The sequence below is a fragment of the Pararge aegeria genome, chromosome 14 (genome assembly GCF_905163445.1).
Source record: "Pararge aegeria chromosome 14, ilParAegt1.1, whole genome shotgun sequence".
Taxonomy (NCBI): Eukaryota; Metazoa; Arthropoda; class Insecta; order Lepidoptera; family Nymphalidae; genus Pararge; species Pararge aegeria.
The window spans coordinates 11,465,238-11,481,968 of record NC_053193.1 but is presented as its reverse complement, the minus strand read 5'-3'; the positions used below and the strand labels follow the sequence as shown (position 1 = coordinate 11,481,968).

At 35.5% G+C, this 16,731-nt stretch overlaps 1 protein-coding gene across 1 annotated transcript; it reads right to left on the bottom strand.

Moving 5' to 3' along the window:
- Nucleotides 1–665: 665 nt before the first annotated feature.
- On the bottom strand, nucleotides 666–15,029 carry LOC120629126 (RAD50-interacting protein 1). Its single transcript, XM_039897916.1, has 14 exons — nucleotides 14,690–15,029; nucleotides 14,096–14,337; nucleotides 13,533–13,688; nucleotides 12,591–12,763; nucleotides 11,777–11,991; nucleotides 10,665–10,911; nucleotides 9,403–9,580; nucleotides 7,876–8,065; nucleotides 6,244–6,415; nucleotides 5,392–5,513; nucleotides 4,297–4,478; nucleotides 3,418–3,592; nucleotides 1,928–2,055; nucleotides 666–1,027 (listed from the first exon to the last, which is right to left on the bottom strand). The coding sequence occupies exons 1-14, from the start codon at nucleotides 14,855–14,857 to the stop codon at nucleotides 817–819; spliced, it is 2,559 nt and encodes an 852-aa protein (XP_039753850.1). The 5' UTR covers nucleotides 14,858–15,029; the 3' UTR covers nucleotides 666–816.
- Between the last annotated feature and the right edge of the window lie 1,702 nt (nucleotides 15,030–16,731).

Sequence of the window (16,731 nt, the reverse complement as noted above, 5' to 3'; positions counted from 1 at the left end):
AATTATACGATACAACATACTACTGACACCAATAATACAGTATTCAATAAATAATGTATACATAATACATTTATGTATACATAAATAATGTTTGACTTAAATATATGATATTATACTTATTTTTTTATAGGAGGAGGCGTATGATTTAAATAACAGACACGTGAGCTTAACTGGTCTTTAATTATGTCTAGGACTGAAATTGAGTTATTAAGAAAACAAGAGATTAACTAAAGTTTTTTAAATTCATAAAAATCTGATAAGGCAATTTTTATGCTCAGTGAACAGAATAAGACATTTTATATGTAGAATACTCAATATTTACTAAAAACTTGCCAGATTTTCACCATACGTGCTATACTTTCTACCATTAATACAGAGAGCTAAACCTAAATCCTGTAGTATTTAATATCCCTTTTAAAATAAACTCGAGCTTAAGTAACGTTCAATTGTCTACTCACATTAAATCGTTATTCTCATTTAATTAAATTCAGTTTGCTACACAAGTAAATCTTCTTTAATTTTTCAACAGATAAACAAAACTATTGCAATGCGAATACTATGTTTTAAATAATTAATGTTAATATTAAAATTTGCGAACAAGTTGCCCGTTTCGTCCATTTTAGAAAAATTAAAGTCACTTGAAATTTCAAAATGAATGAAAATAATTTGAAAAAAATATGTCAAAATAATTAAACAATTTGTCTGTATAAACTAATATAGAACTATATATATATTCAAAGGAATACAGTTAAGACCAGCCTAAACACTCAAGTGCGATGATATTTGTATCATTTAGAGGCTACCTCCTTCGTAACTTCAGAATAATTCCATCACCGATGTATGTGTCGCCGCACTACTGAGATCGGTTCTCTGGTTTAGGATTCTGGCTACTTGGTCGGGATCGATGTGTGTAATACCACTATTGCTGAGGGTGCAAGCTGCTTCTTTAGGTTGCTTTGCCAATAGGGAGCTCAAGTGTCTCGCAACTTCGTAGTCCAAGTTCAGGAGTTTGCAGGCCTCAATTAGCCTAGCGTGAAAAAAATTCAAAATGTATCATAATAATACAAATACTATGTATCCTCTACTTTATCTTACTTTTCTTATAATGTAAAAACAATCTTTTTGTTACTATTTGTTTTAACTACTTTGTTACTATTTTGTTCTAATTGTTTTTATTTATTTCATCGCACTCGTTTTCTAAACATACTTTACACTAAATAATGATAATAATAAAAAAAATGTATCATAATAATTTATATACAAATACTATATATTCTCTACTTTATCTTACTTGTCTTATAATGTAAACAATCTTTTTGTTACTTTATAAAACACACTTACATAAAGGGAATCTCTATCTACGTTGTTTGTTTTTATTTATTTTATCGCAATTTATTTTTTAAAACATACTTACTATACACTAAATAATGATGAAAATATTGTTGACATTATAGAATGAGTGAGAAAAAATACACTAAAGGTAGTGGCGTGCGCGTCACACGTGCACAAAAGCATTGCCTACTATTCGTATATAACATCTTTCTGCTTTATCAATAAACCTGTGCACGCCACTGTATGTAGGAGATACTATGTTTCACTTATACTTGTATCTCTGTCGAGTGATCTGGGCTCTGGCGAGTTTAAGGGCATCGAAGGCTATAACCTTACGCGAGTGAGAGGGATGCAATCATTCGCCGAAACGAGATAGCAATATTAGAATGCACAGAATTTTCTTTGGGTGCAGGATTCACTCTTCTCTTAATTCAAATCCTATTACAACCCAAAGGTCATATGGATTTCGCTACGAAATTACAACCCCTCTTAGCTTTATGAATAAAACGACATACTTTACCTTAAGACAACAGGTCTTGTAATAAGGCATTGGCGAGTGGTGTGAAAATAAAAGTTTTTTAGTTTTTTAACTTACTTTGGCAGCGGCTTCTTATTCGAAGTGTACGTGTTAGTAGGCGCGAACGCAGGCACAAGGTTTCTCTTCACATCGTACGTGATCTGCAAGGTGCCTCCCGTGTTGAACCAACTCTCTAATACAACCTCCTAGAAGAAATGTACACTATATATTTATTTATTCACTTAGAAAAAACATACGCCGGCGTGATCCTAACGTCGTAGTGGAATAAAAAATGAAAAAAGCCTACATCGCTTGCACTGGCAATCCAATGGACCGGTCCGCATAGTGATTACGTATCTCACAACAGGCTTGCGACAGGCGTAAATCTTGCGATCATCGCTGTAAAACGTCACTTTTGCATACAAAAATTTGCAAGCCATAGAATGGAAGATTGTAGCACGGAAGACGTTATGTTATATTATAAGACCAAATTTGTTAACCTGCAATCATGCAATGAAGATTTGAATTTGAAAAAAAAATACAGTGACGTTTGTCAGTCAAACCTGTCTCGAGATACGTGCCTACCGGGCTTGATAGCAGTAAAGAAAAAAAATAGGTAAAGGAGAGATCTACGTTATCGTTATCTACGTATCTCTACGTGTTCAGATCCGTTGAAGACCTAGACTTATTGGCATAGCACAGTGGGCAGCGACCCTGCTTTCCGAGTCCAAGGCCGTGGGTTCGATTTCCACAACTGGAAAAATGTTTATGAACATGGACGTTTTTCAGTATCTGGGTATCATAAAAATATTCAGCTGTCATCTTAGTACCCATAATACAAGCTACGCTGACTTTGGGGCTAGATGGTGATGTGTGTATTGTCGTAGTACGAAAGACTTGTCAAGCAGTGGACGTCCATAACTATATTATTTATATAGCCCATCCAGTACACATACGATCCCTTACCGATAAGAAATCACATAAATAGGATGAGGATGATCATGATGAGCGGTGATAGCCCATTGGTAAAGACTTTCCTTTCACGGAGACCGAGTTCGATCACCGGCACGCACTACTAACTATTTTAAGTTATGTGCGTTTAAAGCAATCAAAATATCACTTGCTATAACGGTGAAGGAAAACGTCATGAGAAACCGGCACGCCTGATAGTTCTCATAATGTTCTCAAAGGCGTGTGAAGTCCATTAATCCACATTGGGCCAGCATGGTGGAATAAATCTTGTAGGCCTTCTCATTGTGGGCCGTTAATGTGATAATGATAAATAAAATACAAGATTAAAAAAAAAATCTAAATTCATTTATTTCAAGTAGGCTTATTTAAGCAGTTTTGAGTATGTCTATTTGTAGTGACTCTACCACCGGTTCCGAAAGCAGATTCTACCGAAAAGAAGCCGGTAAGTAACTCAGCAGTTGCTCTTTTCCAACATCGTTTTACAATTTAACAATCTTTGTTCTATCTTGTGTGAGATGAAAGCGGAGCGGATTGTTTCCAGGCAACCTTGTCATTAAAAAATAATCAATAGTATAGTAAATCATGAGATATCTTACCTCGAAAATATAATCATCCACGTGAGCGGCGAGGCGGGATCTAAGGTTCACGGCGAGACGCGGCGCTAAAGTTGACGAGGCACAAGACAGTCTTGCACACAACGACGACAGAGGTCCGCACAAAGGCGTCGACACACTTAACGCCAACTGCTCCATTGTTAGCATTGAATGCCACCTGCGTAACCGACATGTACTATGATAAATTGCATAAAGTGGAAGCTCAGTGGACTCGAAAACTAAACTTTACGCTTGATTAATAACCTTAAATCCATACGAAATATAAAAATATGACAATACAAACAAAATACGGCACCTTGTGGCAAGAACCATAAACAAGTAAGGTTATAGAGTTGCCTGGTGAAAATCCATTAGTTAGAGGTTAATTTTTTGGAAACAAAGTTTAGGGGACTCGACAGATGCAAACACTTGATTAATAACCTTAAATCCATACGAAATATAAAAATATGACAATACAAACACAAAATACGGCACCTTGTGGCAAGAACCATAAACAAGTAAGGTTATAGAGTTGCCTGGTGAAAATCCATTAGTGAGAGGTAAATTTTTTTGAAACAAAGTTTAGGGGACTCGACAGATGCAAACACTTGATTAATAACCTTAAATCCATACGAAATATAAAAAATATGACAATAAAAACACAAAATACCGCACCTTGTGGCAAGAACCATAGACAAGTTAGGTTATAGAGTTGCCTGGTGAAAATCGATTGGTGAAATGTAAATTTATAGCCAGGAATCTTCTATGATTAGACGTAACTTACTTAGGCATTGTGTACCTTGTACGTCGCTATTGAAAACGGGCATAAGGCCAATAATTGTACTAGTTCTCGAGCTCTTATAGAATCTCCAAAGCACTCACCGCTGCTTCTTATATTCGCGTATAGTGGCCTTGAATTCGAGCATGATATGTTCCACGAGCGCAGCGATGCCCGAATCTCTCAGATGAGCTTGCAAAGCCGGAGCGTCTCCGAATACGCCGCCCTCCTCAGTATCTTCTTCTGCCAAAGGCTCTGCTACAGCCAGGTTCACTATTGGAGGAATCTAAAATAATAGAACTTTTAAAAACCGAACCAACTTCCATGTATTATACTGACGGAGAGGTGAGCTTGACGACTGTCATGCTTGAGGCAAAGTCATGAAGATATCATGCTTACCAGTTTTTGCGTTGAAGGTTACCAAATATTGGATAGAAGCAAGCGCTACTTTGCGGAAGTCCATGATATTTTATGAAAATTAAGCTTAATTCGCTACACTCCGCGAAAAGCAGGAGAATCTGTATGGTGTTATTTATAATTTCTTCAATCCTTATACTCCACACCAAACAGATCTTCGGCAATGCACTCTTCTCGCGAAACCGGAGCATCCTCAGGAGACGTTAAGATTACAATGAATAATTGTTAAGTGTTCTTAACAATTACTCATTTTACTGTTTGTATTACACTGATTTGCGAGGAGTTTTACCTCCGAAAATGCTTATTAGATCCTTATTGATATTTGCTTGAAAATAAATAGTAACAGTTAGTAGAAATTTGAAGAATATAAAGATCTGCACAAGAAAAAAAAAACCAGGAAGAAATAACATTTGCTTCTTTGAAGTCAAGTCGATAGATAATAATAGGATTAAAAACATAAAAAAGGTTTTTTTTGTCTTTATAATACTGCTTTCATGCGAAACCTCTTTGGTTTATTTCCTACAGTATAGTTTGTATTGTTACATACATAGAACTTACATACACCATCTTTCTTTCATTTATCTATAAATTATGTATATATATATATAAATTAGCGTTAGTGGCCCTGCCGTACTAACAAGATGTAAAAAAAAAAAAATGGTAACTTTTCGGTTTCATTTAAAGAAGTACAATAACAAAGGCTAGAAGTTTCTGAGACAAAGTAAACAAGAATGTATATTATTCTGATATTAGAATCATTTTAAGGTGTTGTATATACTTACAATGGTCAGTGGACTTAGATTCAGTACCATAGAGTTCCTCTTATTCACTTCCTTTAAGGCCAGTATCTTTGCACTCTCTTCAACTTCATTCAAAGATATACTTTCGTCAATCTCCCCTTCAGCTATAACAAAATATAAACTAATAGTAGTTATTAAGTATTTAATTTAACATATTCGTACACTAACTCGAATCTTTCGTAACACGTAGCATGTTGTTTCATCGTAATATGAACACGTTTAAAAGAGTTAACAGTTTAAAAGTAGTGCCCAGAATTTTTTATTCAAAGTAAGTACATTTGGTTACGTCAATATACGAAATTCATAATTTTGCATTTTTTTGTTTACAGTTCGAAAATTTTATCATATTGGCTTTACTACATTGTACTACCTAATTCATGATTATTGTGAAACGAGATCTTAAGAGATAGCTTTGTCGTATTTGCATTTTCTCTTTAAAATCCGAGTAAAATATGTGTATTGAAACGAAATATATATGATTACACCATTTAGATTTGAAGGGTTGTCTAATGTTAAAAAATAAATGATTTACGTTACAGCGGGTTTTCTTAGTTCGAAGCGACACCCTAGTATATTTTTCTAGGTAGTTTTCTTTTATTCCAACACATCCTTGACTGCAATCTCACCTAGTGATAAGTGATGAAGGTACTTCTAAGGTGGTAGCGGGCTAACCTGTTAGGGAGTATGGTAGTCATACCCCTAATAGGTTTCTACGCGGCATCGCACCGGAACACTAAATCGCTTAGCGGCACGTCTTTGTCGGTAGGGTGGCTACTACCACGGCCAAAGCCTCCCACCCGACACTAATTTACCCATGTTTGTATAGATATATACCTTCCGCGTATCCGTGTTTGGTGGTGTCTTCAGTGGTTTCATCATCACTATCCAAGCTGGTGGTGGAAGATTCAGTGTCGTCGACTTCCATCCTTTTGTTCCTGTCATCTGTGTGTTGCTGGTGCGTGAAGTATTGGAACTGACGCCGGTAGTAGTGCAATTGAAGGTAGTGCTGTCGCAACAGAGGAAGAGTATAAGGAAAATGTTTTCCACCTTCTTCTATTTAAAGTCAGAGCTTTGGAAGGAAACCGGGTGTTTTTTTCTAAACACGCCACTTTTGCCTTGTATCTTGCGCTGGACAATCTACTCATTATCTTCATATCGGCCCACTACCAGCCAACTTCAGGGCACGTGTTTCCTCCCATGAGAAGGGTTTAAGGCTGCCAGTCCACCGGAGCGGAGCGAGGCAGCGGAGCCGAGAAACGGAGAAATATTAACCAATAAGATTGCACAAAATCTCCGCTGCTCTTAAGTGAACCAGACACGCAACTGCGCTCCGCATTAGTCCTAAGGCCGTAGTCCGCACAGCTTTGAGAACATTATGAAGAACTGTGAGGTATGTGAAGAACTCTCAAGTGATATTTTAATTGCTTAAAACGCACTTCTTCTTCTTAAGGTGCCGTCCTTACGAAGGTTGGCAATCATTAGGGCTATCTCTACTTTGGACACCGCTGCTCTAAATAATGATTTGGTGCTCTTTCCAAACTATTGTCGTAGATTTTTGAGCCATGATAAACTTCTCCGGCCAGGCCTTCTACTGCCTGTCACTTTAACTTGTATGATAAGCTGAAGAAGTTCATATTCTTTGGTGTTCCGCATCACATGACCACAAATAAAACGCACATAACTTAGAAATTTTAGAGGTGCGTGCTGGGATTCGAACTCCCCAAAGGCCGGCTTTTCATTGGTGGTTACAATCAAATATTCAATATTCCATGACGGGAGGATAGCACTGCTACGTGAATTGTCGAGATCTTTGAGAATATTGAATGACCTTTACTTCAATATTACCAGAGTATCACTATAGTACACTTTATTAATATCATTTCTTTTATAATGTTTAATGTCATCTTTCATTTGTTTGTCTTATAGTTATCCATAAGTTTTGTCTAATTAGTGTAAGTGACCCTGCTATGCTAACAAGATGTAAAATAAATATATAAATAATCTTTCTTACGCATTTTCAAGTTTTTTGGCCACATCTCAAGGAATGAGGGGTCGATTGACCGTTTGGTGGTGCAAGAACAGGTTGAAGTAAAAAGGACAAGAGGGCGGTCACCTACTCGGTGGATAGATACGGTGAAGTCGCTGACCCAGACAACTGTGGTAGAATTTTTTCGACACGCTAACAACCGCCAAAAGTGAAGAAGACTCGCGCGGGAAGCCGTGCAATCCAATGATGCCTAGCGCCATGAAATTCATCTCAGCAGCCACGACCACTCTGCCAAGAGTGCACGACTAAGACTAATCTTTCTTATTGGATACATAGATTTCTTTTCCGCGTCTACGAATATTGTCGATGTTCTAAACTTAAGGCCTCGAAACTCTATTGGAGAAGTGTGGAGGCCTCTTTTATCATAATATGTGCTCAGTACCGAGCATAAATAAACTGTTGATGCAATTACAACTTACCAGAGAATGTGCCCATTGTAATAGCACTGTTCGAGTGTGATGTCCCGCATTGATTATTGCAATAAGTGGGTGTGGGTTGGGCACAAGGAACGACTCAGGTTTCAACGTCGACGTTGCTGCGTTAAGCAGCTGAGTCAATCTGATACGCCACTCTTCTATCAGCTCTAGTTGAAGCTCTAGGAATTGGAGTCTGTAAAGAAAATAAATGTTTACTGAGCGACTCCCAAAAAGCCAGAAGTTCTCTATTGGATAAAAGCACGCTTTACTTTCCGGAAATCCATGGTATAATAAACTTACACCACCATACACATTCTCCTGCTATTCGCGCAGTATAGCAAATTAAGCTAAACTTATAGAAGTTCTCTAATTTGATTACTTTTTTTTGTGTTCAAAAACTCATAATAAAAAAGACAGTATCTTCTCGCTCTGAAAGGAGACCAGTGCCCCGCGTAATGGTGATATGGTGATAAAAAAAAACGGTTAAGTTTGCTGTCGGCATCTTCTTAGACCAGGGCGCATTTGGAACCCTCGTAGCTTTAGTTTTATGTTGACGCCATCAACTACTTCTATGATATATTTAACATGTAATGTACGCATCAAAAGTGCCATCTATGTATTTGAATAAAGATATATTTCACTTTCAATTTGTAGTTGGCCAATAATGGGTCGATCGTGATGATGCTGTCTGTATTTCCATTTGTCCATGCCATATTTAGGTGTCATAACAAATCAATACACACATCGCCATCTAGCCCAAAAGTAAGCGTAGCTTGTGTATGGATACTAAGATGACTGCTGAATATTTTTATGAATAATATACATAACTACTTATATTATACAGCTAAACACCCAGAAACTGGAAAATATTCATGTTCAATCTACAAACATTTTACAGTTGCTGAAATTGAAACCACGGCCTTGGACTCAGAAAGCAGGGTCGCTGCTCACTTAGCCAATCGGCCGTTTAAGATCTTAAGGGTTTCAGGCAAAATGGTAGATAAATTCTTGGTACAGTACTACCATAAATATATAAATAAATAAATATACTACGACAATACACACATCGCCATCTAGCCCCCAAAGTAAGCGTAGCTTGTGGTATGGGTACAAAGATGACTGCTGAACTGTTTTATGATAAATATACATAAATATTTATAATATAGATATATATATATATATATATATATATATATCTATATTATCAGTGTCCGGGTGTTATATAAATATATATATATATTTATATAACACCCGGACACTGATAATATAGATATATTAAATATATATTATATTACTGAGAATATATATATATTATATTATATTACTGAGAAACATTCATGTTCATCACACAAAAATTTTCCAGTTGTCGGAATCGAACCCACGGCTTTAGACCCAGAAAGCAGCGTCGCTGCCCACTGCGCCAATGGGCCGTCTCAAATCACCCCAAGATCCCTTAGATCAGGCAAAATGGTAGATAAACTCTTGGTACGGTACTATGGAACCGTGTCATGGAACACAATTCTAGCTTACCTATGCCCTGGTTGCGGTAACATAGAATATCTGTCCTCGATGGTTTTCAGCAAGGCTATGAACCAGTCGGCGCCACGCGGCACCCATACCACCGAACCAACTGCCGCTCCTACTCCGGCCGCAACCGGTTCGATCCACTGCTCGTTTCCAAGCGTTTCATCCATTTTCGCTAGAGCATCTAAAAATTTGATAGAGCACATCAAATAAATGCAGTTACCTGCCAAGATTTATCTTAACAGATAGGGCTCCCATACGTACATAATATACTCGCTCACACACTGTTGCTATAAAATAAAAAAAGCAGTGTCCGTGACCGATTTCTGACACGGTGGACAATCTCGAGAGTTTTTACAACTACGCTGGAGATATTATAGTGCAAAAAACAGACTTACTCTCTATTCCCTCATTCTCATACTCCGAAGGGACGGCAGATCCGACACGACCGGATATAAATCGACAGATTAACGTTCTCTCTGAGGCAGTGGCGTGCCCTTCATATATTCGTAAAAGCACTGCCTTCCCTAATTTTTTTAATATTACTCTTCCAGTAGGAGGATTTTTCCATTTTATGCCATCTTCCTGCTACCCTGGTCATAAACCATGTGCACGCCACTGCTCTGAAGCCAGACCGCCCGGAGACCGTAATTTGGAGTTTGGAGTTTGGAGTTCCTATGCCGTCAACCTCCAACCCGGGCTCCGAACTGAGGTGCAAAGAATTTCTTGATAGAAAATCCCAATACTAGCGCCCCCAACCCCACGATAGAACTCAGGAGCTCGTGATCTGCAGTTGAAAATGCTCACCACGAGAGATCAACAAGTCAGTTATTATAATATGTATAATAAGAATATAGTGAGACAAATCGGCCGCCCAACATTACAACGAATGAATGCGTCGTCAGTACAACATCATGACCGAGCATTTGTCCCTAGAACACTGACTCGTTCATATTTTCTGGATACACCTAAAAATCGGCTTTCATATTAATGAGAAGAACACCTTTAATCTAAGAAGAGCAACTGCCATTTTTCTCTTCACAGTGCATTTTTATTGAATATCTACTTACATTTCTTTTCAACAGCCAGCCAATGCACAAAAGTTTCTGCTTTAGTCTATACAGATATTACACTGTTTACTTCCGTGCCACTTATTGCTGTCAATTCATTATGGAATCCGGCTACTTGCATATTAAAGAGAAGAATATCTTAGAATAGCAACTGCCATTTTTCTCTTTACAATGCATATTTATTGAATATCTACTTACATTTCTTTTCAACAGCCAGCCAATGCACAAAAGTTTCTGCTTTAGTCAATACAGATATAACACTGTTCACTTCCGTGCCACTTATTGCAGTTAATTCTTTGTGGAATCCCAGTGTTTCATCCACAGCATGGGCAAAAGCAGCATCTACATTTCCCATCTCTCCCTTCGTACCTTGTGTATGATATATTGCTAATACTGTGTGGAGTCTTTCTGCTGCTAATGCGATCAAACCTGCATTGAATTCATCCTAAAAAAAATCATTCGAAATTAAAACCATCATAAGTCTTATTTCACCTCTTGAGACGCGCGAATTTCCTTATTTAAGCGATAATTGAAAGAATTCGTAATGAATAAAAGTTTCTATGCAATTAATGACTATCTCGTAGATAAGGTTTGACATTAATTTGAAATATTTTTTAATATCAATAATATTTTAATTATTATACCTAACCTACCTGACGTTTCAAAAGTGCTTATAAACTGAGCCTACTTGAAATAAATGAATTTTGAATTTTGAATTTGAGTTTAAAAGAGCAAACCATGACATTTAAGACCTGTATACAGGTCTTAAATGTAACCCATATTCGCAAAGAAATAAATTAAATTAATAAATTCATATAACCCATTAGATTGGCAACTTATCTATGCTAACAGAAGGCGGGGGAGTATATTTTTTCCTTTATTTGAACACAATATTCTCTGGAACTACGATTTGCACATGTACGTCCATAGTTACCTTAGGAAACATATTAAAAAAGCAAATGTTCAATCCCACAATATGCGCCTAATTTATGTCCATTTCTAATAAATTAGTTGTTTTCAATACCTATGAGTATTAATTTAATATAAATTTATTATGAAGCTACTGTCAGTGTACCTCTATTTTGAAATAATAACAGAGGCAATAAGGCTTGACTCTGAAATTAGTAACAAAACCTTAACAAAGGGGATCCATACTACTGTTATAAATGCAACAGTGTGTTTGTTTGTTTGTGCTTACTTTACCCCCTAACTAAGCAATCGATCGACTTGATTTTTGGCACAAAGTTCATTGAAAGAATGGAGAGTAACTTTTTATTCCAAGAATTTTATGATACACAAATATTACTTACCACTGCATTAACACCTGTTATTTGCAACTTTTCAGCGATTGGTTGCACATTATTCTTGACAAATTCCTGATGATCCTTTATCCAAGTCAGAGTCTGAGTTAGGAACCATTCAGGACGATCAATCCTGGCAGTTTGTCTTGGTCCAGTGAAATGAAATGCGAAACGTTTTTTCAACGGACGTAGCAAAACTCTCACTGGAAGGCATGGGTCTTGTCCTAGAAATATGAAGCTAACATAAATTCTTGAATATAGTCTCCTATACTCCTATTGTATCAGCTACTAAACATCTGAAATAACTTTAAAATACTACTATATCTTTATATTGTGTGCTGTTTTATAAGTAGACAGATCCTGGCAAATTTATTTAATATGCAACTAATCCAAAATTTTAAGATAACAGATAGAATTGAGTAATTCTATTCTTTTCCTATTATTCCCTGTAGATAAGGATAGAAAACGAAAGTCAATCTGCCAACTCAAGATTTTGGATTCAATTGATTTTATTAATTTCAAGGGTACACATTTTTAGGCTATGTTTGTCATTGTTGTACATGTACACTAGTTTAGTAGGTAAGTTCACATTTTATTATTTACCAAGTATTGCACACTGCACCAATATACCTGACGCTACAAAGTTCTCTTTGGCCAGGATTTAGTCCATTGATTTTGTACATAAACTCTTAGATAAAAGAGGCTTTTACGAGGCTTTTTATTGAATACACTCTTAACACAATTTAGTCAATATAAAAACCTTATGAGTCATTTAAACAATAATTTTAATTTTGTATAAAAAATATCCTTATAAAACTCATACCCTGAATGAAGTCTCCAGTTATAGAAGTAACTAATACATCGCTGGGTTCTTGCACAAGGAACAAATTCTTCGTCAGATTGGAAAATTTATTCAATACTTCCTTTGGCAGAGGCGAATTCTCGGGGCCAGATGTTAGTGGCCATTTAATTAGTTTAAGCACATCTTCGTAATGTCTGAAAATATTATATTTATATACATATATTTAAGTGAGAGTGAGGCTGATAATAATAATCATTTATTTCAGGCTTTACCCATTAAAATTTAACATTGTTTATCTACTAAACAGCTTGCAAAATTAAATTAAATTCAATCGACATAAATACATAAATTTGGAAAGGTGTATGTAAAAATAAATAAATTAAAAATTATATTAAATCAAATCAACCAAATTAAAATTAAAATTAATGCTGAGCCTGACATTGAATTTAATTTAAAAGTAATCCTTCCACACTTATGTTATCTATGCGAAAATGTAATTATCCCAACAACTTCTTTATTAGCACAAGAGTTGAAAGGATGGTGATGTAGCTCACCATCCTTTTAGGCTACTTTTGTTCCTGGAAAAATATCTAGCTCCCAAGGGTGGTTTACGGGAACATATTTACATTAGAACAACAGGTATTTTTACACAAAACGTTGTTCTTCCTTCACATCCAAACAATGCATTTAAACAACTTATTCATTGTCATAACAATGTCAGGCACAGCAATGCACTGGTTGCTTTAAAAGCACTAAAGATGGGTTTTGGGCTTTCAACATTTAAAAATAGTTAATATCTTCTATGTCTGTGAGCTGGCTATTTAGAGGTACATTGAGAGGAATTTCTGGAATTTTTTAAAACTATTCAAAATAGACCAATTGCAATAAAGCAAGAGACTGGTGTATGGGATACTTGTTTAAGACAGCTGTGAAGATATAATTTTAAAACAGTAAAGTACATACATTGTAAGATTGTCCTTTAAAACATTATGCCAATAGTGCTTATACTCCTTTATATAAGCACCCTGATGAGTCTTTTGGTGCTTATTGCACATTTCCTTCATTTCACCATACAATGCTACCAGTTGTTCATCATCTTTGCATTGTTTCATTTCATTACTGAAAATGAAATATAATCATCATCTTCATCCTAACCCATTACTGGCCCACTACAGAGCACAGGTCTCCTCTCCACAATAAGTGGGGATTGGTGGGTTTCACATGCCTTTGAGAAGCATATGTAGAAGTCTAAGGCATGCAGGGTTCCCCATGATGTTTTCTTATATCATTAAAGCATGAAAGTTTTAATTCCTTAAAACGCACATAACTTAGAAAAGTTAAAGATGCATGCTGGGATTCAAACTCAGCCCTCAACAGCTTATAAAAACGAATGGTGCTAATTAGTAGTAGTTATTCAGAATGTTTCCCTCATATGCAGCATTGGTTATAAAAAACAGGCTTCAAAGATTAAGAATATCATTATATAAATAGTAATCAAATTTGATATAAATATTAATAGAACAAACCTTAATTCCTCTATCCTTGAGTATAATTTAAAATAAGAAACCACTTCTTCTAATCTACCTATAGCTTTGAACCTTTTTTCAAGTTCATTTGTTAAAGGTTCAGTTTTAGAAAGAAAGCTTTCTACTTTCTTCATTAACAGTGCCCTTTTTGTTTGGATGCTGTTTATCTGTGTAGAGTTTAGTTCAGCTTTTTTAATTGCTGAGGGTAATTTTGTTGGCACTTCATCACTTGAAGCACTTAACTGAAAAAATGAATATATTTTGCAGAAACTAAATGTTATTGGTGATGCGTTTACTGATATGACCTCACATCAGTAAACACAAATTTAGTAGACCCCCGACAAGGTGGCAAGATGAGATCAAACGAGTCGCAGGAAGCTGCTAGATCCAAGCACAATACAGTGATATTTGGAACTGCCAACAAAAGAGCTATAGGACCAGCAGTAAACATCTATAATAGGTTGACATGTTGTTAATGATAAAATTTTGTTGAATACTCCAAAACATATTTTGCAAAAAGAAAATTTTATCGGCACTAATTTAAAGTGGAATAAAACTTTATAAAAAGAAATATTCCAGGAAAAATTAACTTACAATACTTATTAACAAAGTCTTTTTGCGCATCAATTCAGCTTCTAATGCATATGCACTAGATATATTGTGGATATCACTACCAATTGTAATGTTAAGACTTTGTATTATTTCTTTCTTTATTTCTTCCTTTATTTTTGATTTTCTCTGTTCTATCTGGAAAATGTTCATGTTAACGTGTTAAGTTTAAAAGCGTTATTCTAATTGTATGATTATAAGACTAGGGTAGGTGTAGGGTTGGAATGTTATTTTAAATTTACTCAGGTTTACGAATTAATTTATTTTAAGTTTATTGTGTTCAAAAGATTGGCACATCACACAGACGACAGGGACCACAGAAGTAGAACACTAAATACTAATATGCATTATGCATTGTTTAAAGAATGATTTTGACAGCTCTCAGTAGGGATGAGGTTTTGTAAAATCGTTAATGAATCTATTATTATCGATAAAATTCTTTTATAGAACTAGAAGAGATAGTTGCATGGCAACGCTATATTGTCCGATTATAATTTATGATACAAAATATTTGATATTAATTTTTTTTTTTTTATTAAACTATATATTCCAATTTTACGTGCTTCACGACTTGTAATATTCATGTGTAATGATTTCTAATTATTAAAAACTTTGATAATTAGTTTTGAACGAGTTTTTTTTTACTCTTATAATTGCGTGATAAATAATTGAAAATTTCTTTAATATTTACAAAATATCTTAATTAATATATAATTGTAATCGATTTGTTTTCGATTTTCGATAGTCTGCAGTTGTTCGAATTGCCTGGAATCAACTAAGTGGGCGGTACCCAACAATGAATAACGTTATTATCTTTTTACGAGATAAAATACGAAACTTGTCAGGCGTGCACCTGCCAAAATTGTCATACTTAAATATATGTCATACTTACGTACATCCAATATACTGGATGGTATTCGTTATACACGGACGGTTCTAAAGATAAATGAAATGTTGGGTGTTCCTTTTATGAACCAAAAAATAGGGAAAATGTTAAAGATTAATAGTAACGTTTCTATTATGACTGACGAACTCACTGCTATATTTTTAGCAATTTCCTATGCTGTTTCATCAATTTCCTATGTTACAGATAGAAATATTGTAATTTATTCAGATAGCAAAAGTGCTATTCTTCATATAATGGATTGTGTTCGAGGAACAAGGGGTATATCAGTAGCGTATGAAATATTGAGGGTAATAAATTCCTTACAGTGTAAAGGAATTGATTTAAAATTGCAGTGGATTCCTTCGCACATTGGACTTATGGGAAACAAGATGGCTGATACCCTTGCTAAAAGAGCATTGTCCGAAGGAGATTATATTGAGGTTAAACCAAACTATTGCGAAATTTTAACGAAATTCAAAAAGGAATGTTTGCAACATTACTTTTTGAATTTGGAAATTGGAAAGTGTATTTTGACGAACGGTCAAAAAGTAAAGGTATCTGGTATAAGAGCATACAATGCGAGCCTCCTCGTGTCCCGTGGTTCTGCGAGGTAAGTTGAAGCGCCAACAAGTTGTGATGGCATTATAATGCGTGCTGGACATGATCCTCTAAACAAATTTGGATATCTTATGAAAAGGGTCAGTTCACCTAAGTGTGAAATTTGTAATATAGACGAAGATGTCTTGCATATGTTGGGGGGGTGTGTTCGGAATAGGCCAATGAGGGACCAATTAATATGTAAATTTAAAATAAATCTTCATGATGTGGGGATTTGGCAAAGTATCCTGGCGGCACCTTATTCAGAGGTAGCCAGAATGCTATTCGACTTTAAGTTAAGATAAGAGAAAGGAAGTATCAATTTTTGTAAAGGGAACGATGGGGCTGACATTCTTATTGTTAAGAAAAGTCCCGAATAAATAAAGATTTTAAATAAAATATATATATATGTACAAACTACAAAGTACCATAGGCCTACTCCTTGTAGAGTAGTCAGGAGACTACAATTATACACAGACCAGTTGCTAAAATATCCCATAATGCACACTAGAAGTGGGTGATATACTGCCGTACTGGTAACTGG

Bases quoted from the DNA above. Each gene is read 5' to 3' on its own strand.
- LOC120629126 (XM_039897916.1), bottom strand. From the start codon at position 14,857: ATGAACATTTTCCAGATAGAACAGAGAAAATCAAAAATAAAGGAAGAA. The intron at 10,912-11,776 runs GTAAGTAATATT...GATTTTTTTTAG, and splicing joins TAACAGGTGTTAATGCAGTG to GATGAATTCAATGCAGGTTT. The intron at 6,416-7,875 runs GTAAGTTGTAAT...CTGTTGCGACAG, and splicing joins TACAATGGGCACATTCTCTG to CACTACCTTCAATTGCACTA.